This window comes from Thamnophis elegans, chromosome 8, assembly GCF_009769535.1.
Source record: "Thamnophis elegans isolate rThaEle1 chromosome 8, rThaEle1.pri, whole genome shotgun sequence".
Taxonomy (NCBI): domain Eukaryota; kingdom Metazoa; phylum Chordata; class Lepidosauria; order Squamata; family Colubridae; genus Thamnophis; species Thamnophis elegans.
This window is the reverse complement of record NC_045548.1, coordinates 19,880,628-19,895,766: the sequence shown is the minus strand read 5'-3', so window position 1 is coordinate 19,895,766 and position 15,139 is coordinate 19,880,628. Positions and strand designations below refer to the sequence as shown.

Here is a 15,139-nt window from a genome sequence, read left to right as displayed (position 1 = left end):
GAGTTATTATTGTAATTTGTTGTACATTATGATAGCAAACTTACGTTCAGTCCAAATGTTGCTGAACTACAGCTCCCGCAACACTAATGGTAAGGTAAATTGAAAGTTGTAGTAGGTTACAACTCTTCAAAGATGTTATTTTTGGAAGGCATTACTGTACTATAATACTAGAGCAAGAGATTTTGCTTCTACAAAATAGATATATAAGTAAGAGTTTCTTTCTACCCTAAAGTGGTTATGTCAATATTAAAATCAGGGCAGCAATGCTGGTTCCTGTCCTCTTTAGGAAAGACAAATCAAAGTACAAATAACCTTTTCTGATATCCTACCAGTTTGGAAGTTGTTGTGCTTAAAACTTATCTCATGTTTTACTCTTGTAGTAAATATTAAGGAAAGTACAGCATGGTGAAGTGCAATGTTAATAGCAAAGTTATTTTACATGTAATTACATTTCTAATTGCTGAATACTTAAGTTGAAATAATGATGTTCGCAAATTGCTGCATAATCAGTGAATGGCTACATGATAAGCATTAGCTAGTAAGCATTGCTGTAAAACATTCCCCATATGCTTTTCCACATCTTGTCAATAGTTTGGAAGAAAAGGACTAAACAGAACCATCATCAAGTTCATTTGAAAGAAAAAGGTGGCAAAAGAGAGTGGCAATATTTTTTTTAGAAATTTACTCTCAGAAATTGGAAATTTCTTTTAAAATTATGATAGTGCTTTAGTTCATGAAACATAGTACGGATAGTGTTAATCCTTTACATTTAACTAAAATTGTAGGGCAGAACCACATAATCCGGATTTGATTGATTGATTGATGTAAGTTTATTATTTTCCTTTCAGGCATCAATCTGAAAATATAGAGTTGGGTTATATTTCTGGAAAGTGAAAATGTCTTTTTCAAAACACTTTGTCCTAAGAAAGCAATGGTGAGCTTTCAGGATAAATGTCCATGATCTAATTTTATGTTGTTGGGACATTTCACCAGCAATTGTAACAGGCATCTTCATAGCTGGAGCAAGCTACTTTGTGGTGTAGCTCTTCCCATCACATAAGCAATCGAAGGCATTTTCATAGACCAGAGCCATGTATCCCAAAAACTCATTGGTGCCAGGCATAATATCCATACCAGCACTTCCTAATTTTTTCAAATGGTTTTTGATGTATGTTCTTCTGTGAAGCTGCCATAAATTGTTAAGACACATATTTTAACTTCTATATTCAAAGTATTAAAGATCCCAGCAGTCTGAATTCTGACTTTTCATAGAATTAATTCTGTGGTTTTAAGTATTGGATTCATTCATTCTAGATTAGACTAGATTATCTCTAAAGTGTCTTCCAATCTCTACATGTCATGATTTTTCTTAGGCATTTCTGTTTGTGTCTAAATGAAAATATATGTCTTGTATCCATGAATCAAATATTTAAGTTTGTTCATAATTTCTAAGTATAGAAATTATATTTAATATTCTAAGTATACTATAGCATACTTGTTATTTGGACTTCCTTATGACTCATTTTACCTGCCTATATAGTCAGTCATGCAAATTAGTATGTTGAATAATTAGCCTCCTAGATTAGGAACAGAGAATACTGAGTTCAAATACTTAAGCATGAAGATCATTGGGTTAGTTTTTGAAATCTATATTAAACTCAGCTTTGCATAACTATACCCAGCCATCCAAATTCAGGCCATGTTCTAATTCTAACATTATCTTATTTCTCAACTGCACTCTTTCATCCAAACCAAAAAGCAGACTCCAACATACAATTTAAAATCAGACAGGCCTTGTCCTCCTCTTTCCTTTGCATGTTGAAGAATTTTATATTCAACCCTTAGTTTTTTCCTTACCACATAGATCTAGACATATACTTTTTTGACATTGCTTAGAGGTGCATCATTTTTCAAAATAGATATTGTTTCAAATAAAAGCATTATTCTAGGTAATCTATTTATTTTTACCACATAAATTCTTCCAAACAATAACTGTATTTTTTCTGAGTAAATCTGTGTTAATTTCACTCTATACCAGGGGTGGGTTTCAGGCGGTTTGCGCCGGTCCCCGCGAACCGGTTGGTCAGCGAACCCGGAAGTAAGTAACTTCCGGGAACGCCGAAGGGTCCACCTGCCCGCCTGCGTTTCTTACCCAGTTTTGACGAGTTCTGCGCTTCCACGCATGCGCAGGATGCATACAGCGCCTGCGCGATTCTCCAGGAGCAGCTGGAGCATCGCACAGACGCTTGTACGCATGTGTGCACTGCGTGCGTGCACGAGGACGCCGCCGGCCCCATTCCAACCGAACCGGTTGGAACGGGGCGAGAAACCCACCCCTGCTCCATACCTTGACATAATTTTTATATATTTTGAAATGCCATACAATTCATATTTGTCATAGTAATGCCACAATATTTGACTTTTTCTCAATCTGAGAAATCTTCACCAACAATTCTTTTTGCTCTTCCATTGTCATGTTTTGTGAACATCTTTTCTCATTATTATTTTTAAAACCGTTGAAACCATCATTCACAAATGGCCTTAGCTTGTATATTTCTCTTTTAATTTTCAACCCATCTATTCTTCCATATTGTTTCACATCTCTATAATACAATAGTGAATACTGTATTGCATTATAACATATAATACAAATATTTTTAAAAATTCAAAAGCCAGAATGAATAAGAGCAGCAAAAATGGATATCCTTTCTTTGTTCCTTTCTGTATTTCACAGGATTTTATCAATTCACTGTTATCTGTAATACTTGAAAATATTGTCCACCACCTCAAAAAACAAGATTCAATTTAAGTTCCAGGTGTATAAAAAATAGTTACTTTTCAAAATAAATAACTAACTACTGTCACCCCAATTTGAGGCAGGATGAAGACCTCTTCAGTAAAATTTGTCTTTCCTCATTCTTTCAAAAGAAAATTCCAGGGTACAATGACTTCTTTTCTGTGTGGGACAATAGAAGCTTTTCTTCATACAGGATGAAATAGATAATAGTTTCCTTATTCATGGAGGAAGAAATAGATGGGCAAAATGGAGCTTTGTGGGAATAGCTTAAAGAAGAGGGTTGGAATGCCTGGAGGTCCATGTACCTGTGGAATAGGCGCCATTCTGGAAATAGGTAGTCCCCATCAATATTTACATCAGTATTTAATGCATGAATATTTAAGAAATGGATTAAAATTATGAATTTAGTGGTCCCTGAGATCCGAAAGTTTGGTGACCCCAGGTCTAGACAATGAAGTTACCATGTGGATCCGAATCTCTCACTCTTAAAAATCCCTTCATTTAATATTCAGATTTTTAATTAAAAATGTATTGTAGTTTATTCTCTGTTGCAGTGATCTGGGGTTCTTACACAATAGTTTATCTGCAAAGTATATAATTTATTTCTAATCTATAGGCACTTCTTTGTAATTATAAAAGAACAGGATAATCACTGTACCATGCAGCATGTGCCTTATTGACTTATCTAAGAGTTAAGGAGCAAAGTATCCTACTGGAAGCAGAGTTAGGAACAACTATTTAAATAGTAAAAGGATGAAAATGGTATGGTTTTCTCCTGAGTAATCAAGGCGATTTAGACATTATTGGACTGAGCACCATTATAATAAATTCTAAACGTTGTTTCAGAAGTAATCATTTGCACATGGTCATTAGTGGCATTGGCTGTTTCATATTCAGCCTGATGCATTCAACTGAACACACCACTTTAACTTTGCTATCCAATTGATTTGGCATTAACTAAAAGTGAGCTATCGCCATAATTGCTAAATTACTTTTAGACAACCTTATTATCCAGGAAGACAAACTGTAAGTGCAACTCTGGCTCATGGTGATGCGTGATTGTTTACTGTTTCTCTTCTTCATAACTTGTCACCCTTATGCTCATTAAATGATCGTCTCTTTATTTATTTTTCAGCTTTGCAGATGTCTATAAAATATACTAAATATTCTGAATTGTGAATTGCATTGGCAAAGGATGAATTAAGAAGTTCTTACTAAGTACTATAGGCATGGGCAATCTTTTGTGTAGCAGAAAGAAATATATGTTTTGGGTTTAAAACCAAGTGTTATTTGGAACAGGAAGCAATATACTATGTTTGTAGAATTATGTCCACTTCATTTTCATCTACTGCAGAAGGTTGCTTTCGTTCAGATTGTCAGTGGAAGTTATGCCCCCATGATATGCCCCATATCAGTGTTTCCATATTTTCTAGGTATTCTTAAGAATTAAAGATTATTTTTTTAAAGTACCATGCCTAAAGATTGTTAATATTTTTAATAACATCTCAGTGCTCAAGTCACTGGTTTTAGGTGATTCAGAGAGCAATATTATGCATGTCTTATCAGAATTAAATCATACTAATTTCCAGGCTTACTTCTGCATTTCATTTCAGTGTATAGATATAATGTCTACATCTCAGTGTATAGATATAATGTCATATCAGTGTATAGATGTAATGTCTCATATCTGTAGAAGGAAACTATTCTATAGTGAATCTTTTGTGAATATAGCATTGACTGAAACAGATTTGGATGATGGAAAAAGCCAAGCAGCTACAGCTACAGCATTACCTTTTCTTGGATATTTACACAAACTTTATACCTATGCTTAAACCGATTTGTTACATTACAGCATATATGTCTAGGTGACAGACAAATCAGTTGTAAGCTACTTTCTCTTGCATCACTTGATTGGGGTAATGCCAGATGAACTTTCCAGACAGGGAGAGGGAGCATGGCAATACTCAACGTTGACTTGTGTCTTAAAACCGCACTGCGGTTCGCCCACATAACACCTATCCTCCGCGAGCTGCGCTGGCTACCTGTTGATCTCCGGGTGCGCTTCAAGGTGCTACTTACCATCCATAAAGCCCTCCATGGTAGTGGATCTGAGTACTTGAGAGACCGCCTCCTGCCGATTACCTCCCTTCGACCTATTAGATCGCACAGATTAGGCCTCCTCCGAGTTCCATCCGCCAGTCAGTGCCGACTGGCGACTACGCGGAGGAGAGCCTTCTCAGTAGCAGCTCCGACCCTTTGGAATGATCTCCCCGTGGAGATTCGCACCCTCACCACCGTCCAGACCTTCCGCACAGCCCTTAAGATCTGGCTATCCCGTCAGGCCTGGGGATAAGATTCTAATTCGCCCCCACCCGAATGTTGAATGAAAGTTGTGTTTTATTGCTTTATTTTTTTCTTATTCACGTATTGTCTTATGTTTTGTCTTGCACTCCCCCTCCCATGAATTGTAAGCCGCCCTGAGTCCCCTCAGGGAAAAGGGCGGCCTATAAATCACAAATAAAATCTAAATCTAAATCTAAAACCCATCTCAAGCTAGTAATCACTTCAAAAAAGGAGAAGAAAAGTAATCTCTCCAATCCTTGCCTGAATCAAACTATTTTTGTTCATTGACATAAACAGGATTTCATAATAAAGACACCAAAGACTGTTGCAGTTGCTTCTTAAGTGTTGATTTCATAAAACAGTAGCTATGGAGCTTTATGGAGTTACATAGCTCAGCCAACCCTGCAATTAGTTGCTGAATGACTCACTGAAATGCTATTGTACTGGAGAAATGAACTTCTCTAACATGGTTATACTTTGTGACTGCTAACTAAAACTGTGTGGGAATGGTTAGGAACTGATACCACAGTGCCTTTATGTAATTGCTGCTCAAACTACATATCCTTTGTAATATGAATTAAAATATTTCGGAGAGGAGCAGTCTGTAGCCCGCAGCTGTCATGCATATGCAGCCTTGGAACTTTTGCCATCTTTTGATTGGATTTCAACAGACTTGAAATTGATTTCCCTCACGGAAATTGCATTTATCGTCTTTTCCTTTGCAGTGGCTCTGCTTGATTTCATTCCTGAGTTGGCTGTGGAATCTCCAAGAGTGAGAATTCTGATGTGCATAATCCAATGTGGCTGCAGAGTTCATGGCCATTATGGATCTGACTCAACCTATTGAAGGATTAACACGCACAGGAGCTAAGGAATGGGAAGCATAATGTTACAAGACTTCTCTTTTTTGAATGGGAAGTTCCAGTCATGGGCAGTGTTGATAGGTCATCCCAATCAGATCCCTGATTTTCTGGGTATCTCAGGGATTGATACTCTTACCTTTCTGTTTAATAAGCTATTTAATACATAAAATGGTTAGGAGATGTCATCTTTTACCCATCAGGTACCATCAGTATTCTGATGATACTCAGCAGTATATTTCAATTCCTGGCCAACCAAATGATGCTGTCAAGTTTCTGGTCCAATACCTGCAGTTGTTCAGGACTGGATAAGACCAAGTGGCTTAGCTGCATTTTTTTTCCTGATACCAGTAACTTTGTCTCTGCAGTATTTTTCCCTAAGGCCTAGGTAGCAATGACTATCTTTCTAGATAGTAGCATACAACTAGGTTCCCCTTGGCTCCTGGTTCCTTTACTGTTGACAGTTGATCCTAAAAATTATATTATTATGTATGATCATTGTTACTTGTGTTAAGTTTATAGTATGTTGTATTATATTTCTATTTCTGAGCTCCTAAGAGTCAGCATGATTGAAGCAACATTAAACCATCAGAAATTTTTTAAGAAACCAAGTGTGATAGAAAATAAAGGGGATTTTCTTGGATGCTAAATTATCTTCAGAATGCAACAGTCAGAACCAGGCCAATATCACATTATAAATCTTGAAGCAATATCTTTCTACAAAAGGATATATGATTTGCTTGTCTGCTTGTTTATTTGTTTGCTAGATTATAAAGAAGTAAGAACTCAATTCAATACACACTGGTTATTTATTTAGCATCAAGTTGAATATATGAGTTGGAATCATGCAACATGACTCCAATGCATTATGTTTTTCATTCATTAAGTGTTAGTGATCGGCAGGTTTTGGTGGGAGTATTTGATCTTTAAAGTCACACATATGAGTCCCTAGATTTCACATCCTGAGAAGTACAGCTCCTGAATTGGAATACCTTGGACTTACTGACCAAAATATGCCAAAATTAACTAATATAATATTATAGTTAAGATTAACTATAATATGACAAGAGTGCTACCAAGACTAGTGAAGTAATCTGCCTCTGTCTTACTAAAATACATTATAATATGTGAAGGCCTTGATTGATCAAAGGCATAGAGCAGGGGTGTCAAAGTCATGGCCCATGGGCTGGATGTGTCTCAAGCTGGTTACACCCTCCCCGATTTAACGATGGGGGGAAAAGTTGTGATATGTCACATGATGACAACGTGCCATCACGAGTTTGACACCCTTGGTGAAGAGGGTGAATAAAGTTCAATACTGCATCAATGAGCATAGCTGAAGGCTACCAAGGCATAAATTAGTTAATGACATAGGTGTAGGAATAGTAAATGCTAAAGAGCATTAATTAACAAATACAATAAAATGTACTGTATCCACAAAACCAAGAGAAAGAGAAGGATAGAACGGTTCTAAATGATTTATAGAGCTAATGAATGCACAAAGGAAAGGAAGCTATAGTTTAATTATGAATGAAAAGGCAAACATATCTGTCATAAAGAATGGATTGAGGTCATCTAGTCCATAGTTTGGTGACAGTGGCATGTTATAGCCCAGTGAATATGGGCATAGAACTAGGGATGGGTTTGGAGGGGAAATGTGCAATATTATGATTATTTCTTGTTTTTTTCCTTTCCCCTTGTACTTTCATTAATCAGTATTACAAAATCAGAATCTTATGTTTAGCAGTAAATTGTAAAGTCCATCTTCTGCCTTGGGCTATATATTTAGATTTACATTTACTGAACCTTCCCCTCATTTTTTAGAGCAGGGGTGTTAAACTTGTGGTGCCACATTGTCATCACGTGACGTATCATGACTTTTTTTCCCTTTGCTAAAATGGGGGTGGGCATGGTCAGTGCATGACACATCCAGCCTGTGGGCTACGAGTTTGAAACCCCACATTCTTTAGGACAAGGATTCAAACTCGTGGTGCCATGTTGTCATCACATGACGTATCATGACTTTTTTCCCTTTGCCAAAATAGGGGTGGACGTAGTCAGCGCGTGATGCATCCGGTCAGCGGGTTTGACACCTCTCATTCTTTAGAGGAGTGCTGAATGTAAAATGTAACCTTACTTGCTTCATAGTATTGGGCACCCCAGGAATGGAATTTGATAGACACAGATTTCTCTCTAAGTTCTTTATTACATGCTTTGCCTTTATGACTAAGAAAGGAAAGAAATAAAGTTGCTGCGTTTCCTTGTGGATCTTCATACTCCAAATAAGATGTCTCTTTTAGAGATCTACTGGGTAATTAAAAGGCAGAGTATATGGGGATTAAGTTTATGCTTTCAAAGGAATTCTGGCATATCTGCAATAACATTACAATAACAATAGCACAGCATTAAGATCAGGCTGTTGCAGCAGACTGAGGCTTTCGCCACAAAGCTTAAGAAAAACAGGACATGAGACCACGAAGGTGCAAGCGAGACAGGTTTATTGATGCATCTAGTTCAGTGTGTTCACACACCAAAATCTGAACTGCTGTGCTCCACCCAGGACATTGGTTTTTATACCTTGATTCAAACTTGATCATTTGAAGGCGTTACTATAAGGCGTTTTCATACAAAAAGTAAAGTCCCTTATTAAAACAGAGAAGTATATTTTGGAAAAATACAAAAGAAGAAGTTAATAGGAAAGTTACAAAAAGAAAAGTTCCAACATATTTAAAATAGTACAGTTTTATGCAATTTTATCCTTGCACTATCTGACACCTACGGTTAGTTTCCTGTGCCCTTCTTTGTACAACATCTTGCCACACTGTTCCATTAAGATTTGTAACACTTATGAGGAAGTAAGAAATCAAAGTGCCATATTAAGTATGCAACATTAATTTATACTGTATAAGCTGGGGTCTCATACCCTTAGAAAGCATTGGGGTATTTACCTGTTCTCCCCCTCCTGCCTCAAGGCAACTGTATTTTATAAAAAGGGCAACTTTAATTTAACAGGGCACTTTGTTGAACCTCTGATTTATTATAAGCTCATCAGTTGGAATCTCGTGGATGATAATGACTGTCTCTAATATTCTAACTAACAGTGTATACTGATGCATTCTTTTCATTATTTGGCTGCCACCTTGCATTTAATACAATTATGCATTAACTTCTTGAAGCTGAAAGATATCTAAACTGTGACATTACATTCTGAGAGTCAACAAATTGACAGACTCTAATAAGTAAGTTATAAAGCTGTATATGCTTTCTCACATTAGATGTCATGAAGTCAATTATCTAATGATTATATTGCCCTTGAAAATGCAGTTTACAAATTCATAGTCTACTCTCTATTCTCCCTTCATTCATTCTGTTGTTACTCATAACATTTTTTGATTGGTCTGTTCCTTTGCATTCAACTGGTTCATTAAAAATGGCTTTAAACACTAATTGCCCATGGTTGTTATTCCTGCTGTTATTAGAAACATTCTTATTTGTTGTTATTGATCAGTTGTTACTGAAAAGCAATATAGAAAATAAAAAATAGCAATGGCGCTTAAACTTATATACCACTTCATAGTGCTTTTGCAGACCTCTCTAAATAACAGGAAAATCAGTTAAAATGGCTGAAATCTATAGTACAGTGTCTCCTTATTGTATAATTTGTACAGGAAATGTGGGTAGAGACTTTGCAATACTTTGATTTGAATTCAGAAACACCAAATGCTTGAATTATTTAATGTACAGCACATAAATCTTATATCCGAGGTTGAATTCTTGCTTATGGGTTGTGCAAAAATAAGCATAAAAATGAAAGGGAAAATGACCTGAAAGGTGAATTAAATGGGCACAGATGATTAAATGTCCATCTATTAACTTGTACAGAGAAAAACTAAAGAAGAAATGCAAACTAAATACTATAATAGCACAGAAGACAGAATTCACACCAACATATTTACAAATATGTTACGAATATAGAAATATTGGGAGAATGGTGAAAGATTTGGTAAGATGTTGGCTAATTGTTTAAAGCAAAAGAAAGATAGAGCAATGGTTTCAATTATTAAAAGTGAAGAAAGGAAGGAAAGAAAGAAAGAAAGAAAGAAAGAAAGAAAGAAAGAAAATGAATGAATGAATGAATATTCATAAACTCTGTCTCCTTCCTTCCCAGGGCACAGTCTTGCAAAGGTGGCTCGTGCACAGACATTTCCCAGCTACACCTCAGAACAAGGTGAAGAGCATGAGCCACGCCTGTCCCTTTCCAGCAGCTATGGATTTAGCTACAGCTCGGACCTTGTGCAATGACACACATCTGGTGTTTGAACAAAGAAACACTCTTAACGTGGAACCTACCTGCAGGCCCTGGAAGCCATTGATCTTTCCTTGGGTATCCAGAGAAGACAGTTGGTAGTGAAAACCGAGAAGTCTCCCGCCTGATGACAGTGGAAGTGAAAGCTTGGATCACTGCTTCCTTGAGGCAGAAGTCTAAGTCTTTTATTTATTTAAATTTTATAGTTGTTTTTGTCCATGTTTTTTTAAAAGAAGAATTCCCTTGAAAATCATGGATGTATGCAGTCGATGTTTCTGCATAACCACAAACATTATGTGCTCTAAGAGGGTGGATGTCATGTTTGCAATATTAGGCTTTTGATCAACTCTGCCATCAGATCTGCTTGTCCATGACAGTAACCACTTTTATCTCCAAGGCATCAGCCTGGCTCATTCTTACATGTTACAAAACTTCAAAGGGTTGGAAGGCTTCCTTCCAATAATTATGCACATTTTAGTCCCATTAACTTCCATGGGATGTATGCATGTCTATCTTTAGGACAATAGCCTAAAGTTTCACTTGTGAGAAGAAGCCAGTGACTCTTAATCAGATTCTCATTATTCAAATTAATACCCAAGATAGATAAATAGATAGATACTGTCAATGGGATGGCATGGTGATGCTTAGTAGCCTTTCAGAAAATAGATTGTGTCGTGTTATTAAGAGGTAATTTGCCTAGAATATTTGCCACACTGAATTTGTATGCCCAGATTTGCTCTTATCTATGTGCATTCTGAACCTAATAATCCACAGCTTTCTACTGGGAACAGTGGTTATAGATGTCAAGGAAGACCGTGTTTACAATGCACTTTTCAAAGTCTTCCTTTTGTAGATAATTTTTGGATAATTGAATTTGTAGTCAGTATACTTTTAACCCTGTATACTGTGCAGGTAAGAATTGACATCACATGACTTAATGGCAGCCCAACATTCCATAGTTTTACACAGCAAGATGCCTGGCAGGTAGAATAATTTCAAGAGCAGTTGTTTTTACAGAGGTCTTTTAGGCAACAAAATGGATTTTCTCTCTTCCTTATACAGCATGGGTGTCAAACTTGTGGCATCATGTTGCTGTCACGTGACATATCACAACATTTTCCCCTTTGCGGAGCTGGGCGGCCCGTGGGCCGCCAGTTTGACATCCCTGTTCTACAGCATTCTTTTTGTGGTGGATTCTGTGTACTAATATCTTACTCAGTTTTACCCTGGTCATATGTACAGATCCATTTTGCACTTACATTTCATTATAGGTAGTCCTCACTTAACAACCACTGTTGGGAAAAGCAAGTCTATTACTAACTGATGCCACCTTTAAGCGAAGCATGTGTGACTGCAACTTGCAATTTCCTGCTAGCTTTTCCATTGACTCTGCTTGTCGGCTGTGAAGTGAACAAATAGCAGTACACAATGATCGTAGGAATGCTGTAACAGTCACAAGCGTGTGGCGAGTGTGTGTGTGGTCATAAGGTTATTTGTTCAGTGCTGTTACAACTTTGAATGGTCATTAAACAGAGCACTTGTTAAGTGAGGCTTATCTGTAAACAATGTCTTGTTAGTCCTTCCTACAGTCAATTGCATGGAACTGGATTGTTTCAAACTGTAGAGTCTTTTATTGGCATATTTTGCCTGTTTCAAATTTTTCCAACAACTATATAAAATGAACAGTGATAGCCATGAGTAGAAGAGGTGAAACTATTGAAGATCTGAATAAGTTTTTCCGAACAATATTTTCGAAATCCCACCTGGGTCGTGGTTATACTAATTTGTCAGATTTAACTCCATTTATTCAGTCTTTTTCATCAATACAATATCATTTGTTACCACCTCTGTCACCCATCATTTATTACATTGAATATTATTCCATACCAAAATCAAAATCTTGCAAACTGAGGATGTCAACATTGAAAACATTATCATTGATTATCTTTAAGCACTAAAGAAAAGGAACGCAAAAATGGTCTTGTGCAGTTAATCTCTAAAGCAAATCTGGCCATTTGGAATGCAAACTACTTAGAGTGGCATTTTTAACTACTTTGAATTGAATTTAGAAACAAACTAAATTAGATCAAAGAAATATTGAAACTTGAAACCCATGCTTCATATAGTAATCCACGTGGCCAAAAGAACCTGGCAATGTTATTCTGCATTCCATACAATGTTTGAATGTCTGGTATCACCCTCCATGGTAAAAGAGGTCCTTTCTTCATTTTTGCCTATAGTCCAATTCTAAACAGATTAAAATAAAATAACAGTCACAGTGGTGGTAAATGCTCATGTGTAATTTATCTAAGATATCAACCTTGAAGTCATTTCCATGGTAGAACAAGACCAGAAGAACTAAAATAAAGCTTTGTGTTAGAGCACATCCAACATGTGGATCTTCTCCCCCACAGGCATATACTCAAGAATTTTATTTTTGAGAAGGCCTGGATTTTTGCTAAATGTTGTGACTTGCAAATAAATTGCACAGAAAGAAATCAAATAGGGTCCCCACCCATGTATGAGATGAAATAGCACTCATGCTGGCCATAAAATGAGATATATAAGAAATCAGTTGAGATCAGTTGAAAGCAAAAGGAGATTTTCCCATCCAGTATCTTTCAGCCTTCATAAATGTTGTCAAAACAAACGTATAGAAAGCAATCATCAGAAATTATTTACTGCCAGAAGACTGCTCCATCGTTGAAGTTTCTGCTTTTCATTGTTTTGTCAAACCAGCACAGAACATGTTGAAAGGAAGAGAAGCGAGTTTCCCATTCCGCTAAAAGATGAAGTTTTATTTACCACAGTTGGACGGAAAGAATTTTACTTTTATTCCTTTTGTAAACAATGTGAAGGAAATATCTACTTCAATTAAACATTTATTAATACATTACAGTGGAAGATTTTTCTTACCCAAGCTTTTCTTGCAGTCTAATCCCTTGCAGGCTTATACACCTCAGTGAAGAGCTGCTGAATGAAACTAGTGTGTGATCTGATGAAATTAATCACTCTTCCCTCCATGCCAGCATCTCTTCCCCTTATTTTCTTTTATCTTGCTCACCATGTTTCCACTAACTAGAGAGCGACTTCCTCTGCAGGAGAATGATAAGCTACCTACTACAACAATGCAAAATTACTGTTCCTGGTTGTGCTAACATGCAAGCATTCTCTTGCTGTAGCTCTGGTCATCCATTTTGACAATTTCAATATGAAATCACACTCTTCTGTATTAAGTAGGGTATTAGTCAATGTCACTATATATAAATTAGATTCATCCAAACAAGTTTTCCTTGAACTTAAAAGGGAGGAAATACACAGAATTATTTCCACTAAATAATTTCAAAATGACTAAAAATGATCTCATGTCCCAAACCAGAATTGCCTCTAGATACGTTTTTGAAATAATCCATACTACTGTTCTTTATTTTCCCATGAGAAAATAACACTCAGAAAAGACTCCTATATTCCCAGTACATTATTCTGTGCGGTTTCATTGTCAGAACCTGCTTTCATTTACCCATTACCCATCCTTCTCAGAATCGCTAGGATGGTGAACTTCAGCTAGAGTCCAACAAAGAATAATTCAACAGACAGAGAACTACAGTATACAAATACTATGAATGCAATTTTTTTTTCAATAAAGTGTCTTTCATATATTAATTCCTAACCTTCCCAGCTAGCATTCCTATATTGCTTAAGGGCTGCAGTTCTAACACTCCTATACAATGCCAATTAAGGAAGATCAACCTAGTGCAAGCTATTCACAAACCCCTGAATGTCTGCTTGATAGTAATAGCCCTTCGAGTAATGTCATAATTTACTTGTTCCTAGCATCTCCTGCAAGAGCAACATTTCACAAAATGTACAATTTCTAGAAAATCTACAGGGATGGCCATACTTTGAAATACCCTTGAATGAGCTAAATTGTTAAAAGGAAACAATTATGTGTACTTGGATCTAATCAAAGGGGAGAGGTATCCAGATGAGTAAGGCAAAGCAATGGCTCAAATTAAAGAATGGGTTTAGTAGAGCGTACAGCCTTGCATGTCTAAACGCTCTTGCCGTTTCCCATTCACCCAAGGGAAACAAGCTTTTCCACTGCACAGTTTCCTACTTAATAGGCAGGTAGATCTATTGACTGAGGACCCTGTTAGAATTCTTTGTACTTGACCTGCAAGACTATTCTAATTCAAGAAGAAGAATGCTCTCAAGATTAATTTGGTTGTACGTTTCTTTTCAAAGAATTCTTAAAGACCCCAGTGGGGTTCTGAGACAGGATAGTCTTGGTAGAGAACATTTTTCCCCATTTCATGTACATGAATTAAATTACAGGTAATCCTCGACTTACAACCATTCATTTAGTAATCAAAGTTACAGTGGCACTGGGAAAAAGTGACTTCCGACCATTAAAGCATCCCCATGGTCATTGAATCAAAATTTGAGTGCTTAGCAACTGGCAAATATTTGTGACAATTGCACTTTTTTGAGGTCAGGTAATCATTTGTCACCTTCCCAGTTGGCGGCTGACAAGCAAAGACAATGGGGAAAGCCAGATTCACTTAATGACCACAGGATTCACTTAAGAACTGCAGTGATTCACTTAGCAACTGTGGCAAAAAGTTGTAAAATGAGATGCAATTTACTTAACAACTGTCTTGCTTAGCAATAGCAGTTGTGGGATCAATTGTAGTCATAAGTCAAGGACCACCTGTATACTGCATCATATGTGAAGTGCATCTCTGCATGGCTGATTTAATGGTTTTGCATAATGGCGAGTTCACATAGCATTCTATAGTGACCACCGAAGCCAAATGCTGATCAAACCAAAAC

At 36.7% G+C, this 15,139-nt stretch overlaps 1 protein-coding gene across 1 annotated transcript in view; it reads left to right on the top strand.

The window, feature by feature from the left end:
• Positions 1-10,437, top strand: part of DOK6 (docking protein 6) — a 185,576-nt gene extending 175,139 nt beyond the window's left edge. Inside the window, exon 8 of the mRNA XM_032223099.1 lies at positions 10,169-10,437. Within this exon, the coding sequence (XP_032078990.1) occupies positions 10,169-10,302 (134 nt within the window). The 3' untranslated portion in view covers positions 10,303-10,437. The remainder of the gene's footprint in view (positions 1-10,168) is intronic.
• The last annotated feature ends 4,702 nt before the right edge of the window (positions 10,438-15,139 follow it).